The 11,432-nt window shown below is 46.6% G+C and overlaps 1 protein-coding gene across 1 annotated transcript; it reads left to right on the top strand.

Moving 5' to 3' along the window:
- Positions 1-5,315: 5,315 nt before the first annotated feature.
- On the top strand, positions 5,316-9,597 carry LOC130293206 (heat shock 70 kDa protein-like). The gene is made up of 3 exons (XM_056541708.1): positions 5,316-5,376; positions 8,802-8,918; positions 9,335-9,597. Exons 1-3 carry the CDS (start codon positions 5,316-5,318, stop codon positions 9,595-9,597), a joined length of 441 nt encoding a protein of 146 aa, XP_056397683.1.
- Positions 9,598-11,432: the final 1,835 nt, after the last annotated feature.

Here is an 11,432-nt window from a genome sequence, read left to right on the forward strand (position 1 = left end):
ACGCCAATCCCTCTCTGGCACAGAGGATCCACTACCTGCCAGCCGGCATCGTGACAGTAGATCCGGCCATGGATCCCGCTGAAGTTCCTCTGCCAGTTGTCGCCGACCTCACCACGGTGGTCGCCCAGCAGTCACAACAGATAGCGCAACAAGGCCAACAGCTGTCTCAACTGACCGTGATGCTACAGCAGCTACTACCACAGCTTCAGCAATCATCTCCTCCGCCAGCTCCTGCACCTCCTCCGCAGCGAGTGGCCGCTTCTGGTCTACGACTATCCTTGCCGGATAAATTTGATGGGGACTCTAAATTCTGCCGTGGCTTTCTTTCCCAATGTTCCCAGCACTTGGAGATGATGTCGGACCAGTTTCCTACTGAAAGGTCTAAGGTGGCTTTCGTAGTCAGCCTTCTGTCTGGAAAAGCTCTGTCATGGGCCACACCGCTCTGGGACCGCAATGACCCCGTCACTGCCTCTATACACTCCTTCTTCTCGGAAATTCGAAGTGTCTTTGAGGAACCTGCCCGAGCCTCTTCTGCTGAGACTGCCCTGTTGAACCTGGTCCAGGGTAATTCTTCCGTTGGCGAGTACGCCGTACAATTCCGTACTCTTGCTTCAGAATTATCCTGGAATAATGAGGCCCTCTGCGGGACCTTTAAAAAAGGCCTATCCAGCAACATTAAAGATGTTCTGGCCGCACGAGAAATCCCTGCTAACCTACATGAACTCATCCATCTTGCCACTCGCATTGACATGCGTTTTTCCGAAAGGCGTCAGGAGCTCCGCCAGGATATGGACTTTGTTCGCACAAGGCGTTTTTTCTCCCCGGCTCCTCTCTCCTCTGGTCCCCTGCAATCCGTTCCTGTGCCTCCCGCCGTGGAGGCTATGCAGGTCGACCGGTCTCGCCTGACACCTCAAGAGAGGACACGACGCCGCATGGAGAATCTCTGCCTGTACTGTGCCAGTACCGAACACTTCCTGAAGGATTGTCCTATCCGTCCTCCCCGCCTGGAAAGACGTACGCTGACTCCGCACAAAGGTGAGACAGTCCTTGATGTCTACTCTGCTTCTCCACGTCTTACTGTGCCTGTGTGGATATCTGCCTCTGCCTTCTCCTTCTCTACTATGGCCTTCTTGGATTCCGGATCTGCAGGAAATTTTATTTTGGCCTCTCTCGTCAACAGGTTCAACATCCCAGTGACCAGTCTCGCCAGACCCCTCTACATCAATTGTGTAAACAATGAAAGATTGGACTGTACCATACGTTTCCGCACGGAGCCCCTTCTAATGTGCATCGGACCTCATCACGAGAAGATTGAATTTTTGGTCCTCCCCAATTGCACTTCCGAAATCCTCCTTGGACTACCCTGGCTTCAACTCCATTCCCCAACCCTGGATTGGTCCACTGGGGAGATCAAGAGTTGGGGGCCCTCTTGTTTCAAGGACTGCCTAAAACCGGTTCCCAGTACCCCTTGCCGTGACTCTGTGGTTCCCCCTGTAACCGGTCTCCCTAAGGCCTATATGGACTTTGCGGATGTTTTTTGCAAAAAACAAGCTGAGACTCTACCTCCTCACAGGCCTTATGATTGTCCTATTGACCTCCTCCCGGGCACTACTCCACCCCGGGGCAGAATCTATCCTCTGTCCGCCCCAGAGACTCTTGCTATGTCGGAGTACATCCAGGAAAATTAAAAAAAAGGCTTTATCCGTAAATCCTCCTCTCCTGCCGGAGCCGGATTTTTCTTTGTGTCCAAGAAAGATGGCTCTCTACGTCCTTGCATTGACTACCGCGGTCTTAATAAAATCACGGTAAAGAACCGCTACCCCCTACCCCTCATCTCTGAACTCTTTGATCGCCTCCAAGGTGCCCACATCTTTACCAAACTGGACTTAAGAGGTGCTTATAATCTCATCCGCATCAGAGAGGGGGATGAATGGAAAACGGCATTTAACACTAGAGATGGACACTTTGAGTATCTGGTCATGCCCTTTGGCCTGTGCAACGCCCCTGCCGTCTTCCAAGACTTTGTTAATGAAATTTTTCGTGATCTCTTATACTCCTGTGTTGTTGTATATCTGGACGATATCCTGATTTTTTCTGCCAATCTAGAAGAACACCGCCAGCATGTCCGTATGGTTCTTCAGAGACTTCGTGACAATCAACTTTATGCCAAGATAGAGAAATGTCTGTTTGAATGCCAATCTCTTCCTTTCCTAGGATACTTGGTCTCTGGCCAGGGACTACAAATGGATCCAGACAAACTCTCTGCCGTCTTAGATTGGCCACGCCCCTCCGGACTCCGTGCTATCCAACGTTTTTTGGGGTTCGCCAATTATTACAGGCAATTTATTCCACATTTTTCTACCGTTGTGGCCCCTATCGTGGCTTTAACCAAAAAAAATGCCAATCCCAAGTCTTGGCCTCCTCAAGCGGAAGACGCCTTTAAACGGCTCAAGTCTGCCTTTTCTTCTGCTCCCGTGCTCTCCAGACCTGACCCATCTAAACCCTTCCTATTGGAGGTTGATGCCTCCTCTGTAGGAGCTGGAGCGGTCCTTCTACAAAAAAATTCTTCCGGGCATGCTGTTACTTGTGGTTTTTTTTCTAGGACCTTCTCTCCGGCGGAGAGGAACTACTCCATCGGGGATCGAGAGCTTCTAGCCATTAAATTAGCACTTGAGGAATGGAGGCATCTGCTGGAGGGATCAAGATTTCCAGTTATTATTTACACCGATCACAAGAACCTCTCCTATCTCCAGTCTGCCCAACGGCTGAATCCTCGCCAGGCCAGGTGGTCTCTGTTCTTTGCCCGATTTAATTTTGAAATTCACTTTCGGCCTGCCGATAAGAACATTAGGGCCGATGCTCTCTCTCGTTCCTCGGATGCCTCGGAAGTTGAACTCTCTCCGCAACACATCATTCCTCCTGACTGCCTGATTTCCACTTCTCCAGCCTCCATCAGGCAAACTCTTCCAGGAAAGACCTTCGTCTCTCCACGCCAACGCCTCGGAATCCTCAAATGGGGTCACTCCTCCCATCTCGCAGGTCATGCAGGCATCAAGAAATCTGTGCAACTCATCTCTCGCTTCTATTGGTGGCCGACTCTGGAGACGGATGTCGTGGACTTTGTGCGAGCCTGCACTGTCTGTGCCCGGGATAAGACTCCTCGCCAGAAGCCCGCTGGTTTTCTTCATCCTCTGCCTGTCCCCGAACAGCCTTGGTCTCTGATTGGTATGGATTTTATTACAGACCTACCCCCATCCCGTGGCAACACTGTTGTCTGGGTGGTCGTTGATCGATTCTCCAAGATGGCACATTTCATCCCTCTTCCTGGTCTTCCTTCAGCGCCTCAGTTGGCTAAACAATTTTTTGTACACATTTTTCGTCTTCACGGGTTGCCCACACAGATAGTCTCGGATAGAGGCGTCCAATTCGTGTCAAAATGCTGGAGGGCTCTCTGTAAACAACTCAAGATTAAATTAAACTTTTCTTCTGCATATCATCCTCAATCCAATGGACAAGTAGAAAGAATTAACCAGGTCTTGGGTGATTATTTACGACATTTTGTTTCCTCCCGCCAGGATGATTGGGCAGATCTTCTACCATGGGCCGAATTCTCGTATAACTTTAGAGTCTCTGAATCTTCCTCCAAATCCCCATTTTTCGTGGTGTACGGCCGTCACCCTCTTCCCCCCCTCCCTACTCCCTTGCCCTCTGGTTTGCCCGCTGTAGATGAAGTGACTCGTGATCTTTCCACCATATGGAAAGAGACCCAAGATTCTCTTTTACAGGCTTCATCTCGCATGAAAAAGTTTGCCGATAAGAAAAGAAGAGCTCCCCCCATTTTTGCTCCAGGAGACAAGGTATGGCTCTCCGCTAAATATGTCCGCTTTTGTGTCCCCAGTTACAAACTGGGTCCACGCTATCTTGGTCCTTTCAAAGTCTTGTGCCAAATTAATCCTGTCTCTTACAAACTTCTTCTTCCTCCTTCTCTCCGTATTCCTAATGCCTTTCATGTCTCTCTTCTTAAACCACTCATCATCAACCGTTTCTCTCCCAAATTAGTTTCTCCCACTCCTGTCTCCGGTTCTTCTGACGTCTTCTCAGTGAAAGAGATACTGGCCTCCAAGACGGTCAGAGGAAAAAGGTTCTTTTTGGTGGATTGGGAGGGCTGTGGTCCTGAAGAGAGATCCTGGGAACCTGAGGACAACATCCTAGACAAAAGTCTGCTCCTCAGGTTCTCAGGCTCTAAGAAGAGGGGGAGACCCAAGGGGGGGGGGTACTGTTACGCCGAGCGCTCCGGGTCCCCGCTCCTCCCCGGAGCGCTCGCTTCTCTCTCGCTACCGCAGCGCTCCGGGCAGCTCCACTGACCCGGTGCGCTGTGATACCGTCTCCAGCCGGGATGCGATTCGCGATGCGGGTAGCGCCCGCTCGCGATGCGCATCCCGGCTCCCGTACCTGACTCGCTCTCCGTCTGTCCTGTCCCGGCGCGCGCGGCCCCGCTCCCTAGGGCGCGCGCGCGCCGGGTCTCTGCGATTTAAAGGGCCACTGCGCCGCTGATTGGCGCAGTGGTTCCAATTAGTGTGTTCACCTGTGCACTCCCTATTTATACCTCACTTCCCCTTCACTCCCTCGCCGGATCTTGTTGCCATTGTGCCAGTGAAAGCGTTTCCTTGTGTGTTCCTAGCCTGTGTTCCAGACCTCCTGCCGTTGCCCCCGACTACGATCCTTGCTGCCTGCCCCGACCTTCTGCTACGTCCGACCTTGCTTCTGTCTACTCCCTTGTACCGCGCCTATCTTCAGCAGTCAGAGAGGTTGAGCTGTTGCTAGTGGATACGACCTGGTCACTACCGCCGCAGCAAGACCATCCCGCTTTGCGGCGGGCTCTGGTGAAAACCAGTAGTGACTTAGAACCGATCCACTAGCACGGTCCACGCCAATCCCTCTCTGGCACAGAGGATCCACTACCTGCCAGCCGGCATCGTGACACCCAGAATGTATGCAAAACAAGAGAAGGATATCCGGCACAGAATAGTTTGGTAAAATCAGGATACTTTATTCCAAACAAACAGACAAAAGGAGTAACATGTGACACGTTTTGGCTGTCTTGCATAGCCTTAGTCGTACAAGGTAGTTACAAAAGTGACGCACTTATATAGTGAGTACAGGTAAATAAGTCTCCACCCGGACAGGTAATAGTAATTAACCCATACAATTGCCATTCACAGTGAGCCTTTACAAATACAGACAATAAAAACATTGTTGCAGGAAATCATTAGTGAATAGCATGGTAGAAAAGAGAAATATCCAAACAGCTTATAATGTTCATTTTTGTCACCCCTTTGTCTCTGGATATCGAGACTGCTGGTGGAGTAATGACTGTCCTGATCAATCAGAATATATAGGAAAAAAGTAGGAACAAAAGACAAGATGGCGCTAAGTGCCGTAAATGATGGTTGAGATACAAAGGTCAAGGATGTAAGGATCCCACTTCTATGTATGTGGAGATGGGATCTCTCGTTTGAGCAATGTAGCAGTCACATGTATATTTATACATCTTTATCCTTCATATAAAAGCAGTACAGATAGGTGAACGGTATCTCACTCACCTATAAGTGTTGCGCTGCAGGCACAACACTGTTTTGCGCATAGGAAGAGTTTGGCAACTCTCCAGTAGTTCTCTGGCAGCCTGACATCCGAACCCGAACATCAGGTGTGTCGGTTTGGGAAAGAGGAGAAACGGTGGTTCCAAAAGGAAGCTGCTCCAGCAGTTTCCAGGGAGACAAAAATGCGGATGATCTCAGTGGCGCCTTGAGGGTGAGTCGTAATCAAACAAGCATCCTGGCATTGGGGGTTACTTGTTTATTGCATAAAAGCTGGCAGACCATACATTACATCAAATATATGGAATACCGTGGAAAAATGAAAAGGATAAAATAAATAAAAGGTGATAGCAACACTTTTCGCAGGGTGACCCCTGCTTCGTCAGGCTAGTGTAGTCTGACTGACTGTTTCCAATGTATATAGAGACAGTTTGTTTGAAATTCACGGGTAAACTGTGTTTATGACTTCATTCTTGTGACGGAAGTGAGGTAGCTGCAATGGTTGGCATGGTTGGCAAGGAACGCACATTGATGCAGTGATTGTCTTCTTTTTTTCTTTCCTCTTTTTTTCAGGAAATACATACACAGAGCATATGAAGGTACAATATGAGAGTTAAAGCATATTGGTATATTCTTTTCATGGGGAGAGTGCGCCGATGTTACGTGTTCACTGGTATGTCTGACTGTAGCGCTGTGAATGTTTGATGTTCAAGCGTGCTGTCAGAGCACTGTCATGTAGGTGTCCTATTAGATTCCTGTCTGATTGTTGCACTGAATCTGGATGTGTTTTGATGTGTTTTAATGCAGACTTAGGCGTTTATGAATGAACCGGCATTCATAGCCCCTGTCAGATTTATGTCAGGGTTGCTGACTGTAGCGCTGTAGCGATCTGTGACAGCCGCGGGCAGTAGCGCCGTCAGATTGGTGTGCCCTGTGTGACTAGTTAGTGTGTTTTGGTATAGACTTGGGTTTTGATCAATGGACCGGCAATCTGAACCACCGTCAGTATTCTGTTTATACTGCTGACTGTAGCGCTGTGACAATCTTTGATGGCCCCGGGCAGTGGCGCTGTCAGTTCGGTGCGCCCAGTGTAAATAGTTAGTGTGTTTTAGTACAGGCTTTGGTTTTTATGATTGGACCTGCAATCAGAACTAATGTTAGATTTTTGCTTGGACTGCTGTCTGTAGCGCTGTGACAATCTGAGTTAGCTGCGGACAGTAACGTTGTCAGATTGGTGCACCCTGTGTTGCTCGTAAGATACATTTTAGTGATCTTTGCTACAATTGTATCTTGGGAATTGGTTGCTATTGAAGGTTTAGTAGTGAGGTTAGATAGGTTTGTATTTTAAACGGTTAAATGGAGAAGGAGGACTCTTTTTGTTGATATGTAATATGGAAAAGTGGATGCATGGATGTTGGGGAATGTATTGCATATGTGAAAGATTGGTATATATATATATATATATATATATATATATATATATATATATATATATATGTATATATATATATATATATATATATATATATATATATATATATACACACATACACGTGGAGGAACTGGCTTCATGTTATGCCTGTAATAGATTTGTCAGAGTTAAGTGGTGACTGGGAAGTTTGAGGATTTTATGGTTAACTGGGATGTATTTTGGTGTTGATTGGTTTCATAGGGGAGGATTGGTTGCATGGGGGGCATATATAGGACAAAGAGTAGGTTTGCAATGCAGGGTACAAGTCTTCTAGGGTGTTATCGGATTAGTTCGGTGGCTTCATTGAGTCCTCCTGGTGCCAAGGAGTCCAACGGTATAGCCTATACATCTCCCTTTTATTCAGTTCCTCTATTCAATTTGGGGTTTGATCGCTGATTTGATCAATTGGATAGATACAGATGGGATTTTTGATTTCTGGGTGTTTTTCTTTACAGTGTTTTGATAAACTATGCATTAGGTATCCTTTTTTGATGTTTAGTCTGTGATTATTGAGCCGGAGATGAAGTTCTTGAGTTGTCCGGCCTACATATTGTAGGCCGCAGCAACACTCGATGACGTATATGACGAAGGAGGATCTACAATCGAGATGGTATTTGATGGGAAATAATTCTCCTCAGTAATTGCTTTTGTATTTTGTCAGGCCGGCCTTGATGGTTCGGCAATATAAACAATGGTTTCTTCCACATTTGAAGATGCTATGCGTGGTCTGATCTATTTTTCCCATTTTGTTTTTATCACAGTGTTGTTTTAACCGACTTGGGGCCAGGATGGATTTGAGTGTGGGAGCTCGTTTGAAAGTTAGGCATGGTTTTGTCGGTAAGTATTCCTTTATTACAAGATCTTGTTGTAAAATGTGCCAATGCCTCTGCAGTATGTTTTTGATTTCCTTATGAGCGTTGTTGAATGTTGCTGTGAAGTTGATTCTGGGTGCATTTGGATCTGTTTTTTGTTTTTTTATTATTGTTTTTGCCAGACATTCCTCTTGAGAAGGTAGGTCTGTTTTTTTTTTGCTTGCATCATTTATTACTTCTTGTGGATATCCTTTGGCTTTAAATCGTTCCATTATTTTCTTTGCTTGTTCCTTATATTTCTTTGTTTCTGAACATTTTTTTCTGATTGTTCTTAGTTAGCTAAAAGGGATGTTGGTTTTCCACTTTTTCAGATGGCCGCTGGAGAAAGGTAAGTAGCTATTTGAGTCTACTTTTTTTTAAATGTTGCTGTTGATATCTCAGTGGTATTGTGATAGATCTCCAGGTCCAAAAATTCTACTTTTGTATTTGAATATTGTGATGTGAGAGATATGCCCCAATCATTTTGGTTGATTTCCTCGACCATTTGGTTGATGGCATCTTGTAGACCTTTCAATATAAGGAAGAGGTCATCAATATATCATTTGTAGATGACAGGATGTGTTATGAATAAATGGTTTGATGTGATAAACATATTTTCAAAGTGCCCCATAACAAGGTTGGCATAAGATGGTGCCACTCTCTTCCCCATGGCGGTCCCTCTTGTTTGATGATATGTGATGCCATCATACTGGAAGAAGTTTTGGGTGAGAATGATTTCCAGGCAGTTGAGAAGAAATTATTTTTGCATGATTGGTATTGATGTATCACATTACAATACTCTTGATACAATTTAAACCAATATCATGTTTGATATTGCTATACAATGAAGTTACGTCCATAGATATGAATGTATAATCGTTATACTGATCAAGCGTAACACAACCATTCCCACAAAGCAAACACAGACCATTACAGCCTACTCTGACAACCACCTCCAAATACTCCCAAGGGACTTCAATAGGCGCCGAAAGGACGGGCGTCTTTCTCAAGTTCATAGCAAATGTTAACAAAGGAACATATTTATACAAAAAAATATGTATAAATATGTATAAATATGTTCCTTTGTTAACATTTGCTATGAACTTGAGAAAGACGCCCGTCCTGGCGTCGAAACGCGTTGTTCTGCAAATAAATGCTATCGCTTAAACATCTATAACTCCTCATCCTTTCTGCGCCTATTGAAGTCCCTTGGGAGTATTTGGAGGTTGCTGTAACCATTACACCTATGTGGTGGCGGGACTGGCTGCATTTATGAAACTCTTAACAGTGTTGTGCCTGGTATACTTGCACAACCTACCGGGTTAGCGCTTCCAGTAAACTACTGTGAATATCAACTTGCCCGATTAATGCACTATGGAGCGCTTCTCTTTCTTTTGTATTACTCTGACAACCAGAGAGAGCCATGACTAAGGACAACAACCAGTTGGACATGTTTGAGTTGACTGGCATCCCTCCCGTTCCTCATGGTGTTTCTCAGATTGAGGTTACAATCAACATTGATGCCAATGGTATCCTGAATGTATCTGCTGTGGACATGAGCACTGGCATGGAAAACCAGATCACGATCACAAACTATAAAGGTCATCTCAGCAAGGAAGACGTTGAGCGTATGGTGCAGGAGGCCGAGAAGTACTGTAGTATAGACATAGAAATGTGAGTGTCCGGTTTGAAATAAAAGGTTTTGAAGGTATGTTCAGATGACCAGTTGTCTGCTTTAAGAAGATAAAAGAGTGATCCCCCTGTTTGGATAGTTTTAGTGGGCATAGCCCCTCGAGAAGAGTGGGCACCAAATTTGGAAATATCAATCCCGGCCATACTCATGGCTTGTCTAACCCATTTTGCTAAAGTAGTCGATCTAACAGAAAGATGGGGTTAACGGTAAGAGATGAGAAGTTGGGAAAAGGAATATTTTCGGAGAGAAAGAGTTTTAAATTCATAAGATTTCAAACATCTGACCACACAAAGTTTGGGGTGACTAGTGAATGGGTAGAAAACCGGATGAATATTAGTTTTTGTATGGCGTGAAATTGTAAAGGGAACTCTGTGAGGAGAAAAAGATCTGTTTGAAATATTTAAGGCTTTAACGTCGGAGAGCCTCTTGATTGAGATAAGGCAAAGCAGGACGGTAAGTTTAACCACTTAAGGACCTTGGGCGTATGGATATGGTATCCATACGCTCGTGGGAATTTCGGTCCCCGCCGTGCCGGGCGGGGACCGGGGTGACTGCTGATATCTATAAGCATGGCACCCCGCGCAAATGCCCAGGGGGGGGGGGGGTCATCAGACCCCCCCATTGTCAGCGATCGGCACAAATGGCAAGTGAATTCACACTTGCGATTTGCGCCTTTTACGGGTCATACGGGTCTATAGTGACCCGGTGACCTGGAATATAAGGGGGATTGCGGTTGTCTAAGACACCTACGATCCCCCTGAATGGATAGGAGTGAGGTGGCAGGGGTGCCACCCCTCCTAGTCCTGCTATTGGTGGTCTAGACTCGACCACCAATAGCAGATCAGGGGGCGGTGGGGGTTAATTTTTGCTTTCCCCATCCTGCCCACCCACAATAGGCGGGGCAGAACGGGGAACCGAGGGGGACTGAGCGCCGAAGATCCACTTACCCGTCCGGAGGCTGTGGGCGACGGTGATCGGCGGGCGGCATGTTGTGCGGCAGAAGAGGACGGCTCCCTGGATCCTATGGAAGCCGATAAGATGATCTGGAGGGCTACAGTCTGAGACCACTGTAAAGTGATCTCTAAACTTTAGCCCTCCAGATGTTTCAAAACTACAACTCCCAGCATGCCCAGATAGCTGTTTGGGCATGCTGGAATATGTAGTTTTGCAACAGCTGGAGGGCTAGAGTTTAAAGACCACTTTACAGTGGTCTCAGACAGTAGCCCTTCCAGATCTTGCAAAACTATAACTCCTAGCATGCCCACATAGCTGTTTGCTGTCTGGGCATGCTGGGATTTGTAGTTCTGCAACATCTGGAGGTCCACAGTTGGTACATTACTGTGCAGTGGTCGAGAAACTGTAGCCCTCCAGATGTTGCAAAACTGCAAATCCCAGCATGCCCAGACAGCAAACAGCTATCTCGGCATGCTGGGAGTTGTAGTTGCGTACCTCCAGTTGTTGCATAACTACATCTTCCAGCATGCCCTTCAGTGATCAGTACATGCTGGGAGTTGTAGTTTTGCAACAGCTGGAGGCACACTGGTTGGAAAATACTGAGTTAGGTAACAGAACCTAAATGAAGGTTTTCCAACCAGTGTGCCTCCAGCTGTTGCAAAAGTACAACTCCCAGCATGCACGGTCTGTCAGTACATGCTGGGAGTTGTAGTTTTGAAACAGCTGGAAGTTTGCCCCCCCCCTCCATGTGAATGTACAGGGTACATTCACACAGGCAGGTTTACAGTAAATTTCCTGCTTCAAGCTTGGGCTGCGGCAAATTTTTTGCCGCAGCGCAAACTCCTAGCGGGAAACTCACTGTAAAC

Source organism: Hyla sarda, chromosome 10 (genome assembly GCF_029499605.1).
Source record: "Hyla sarda isolate aHylSar1 chromosome 10, aHylSar1.hap1, whole genome shotgun sequence".
Classification (NCBI taxonomy): Eukaryota; Metazoa; Chordata; class Amphibia; order Anura; family Hylidae; genus Hyla; species Hyla sarda.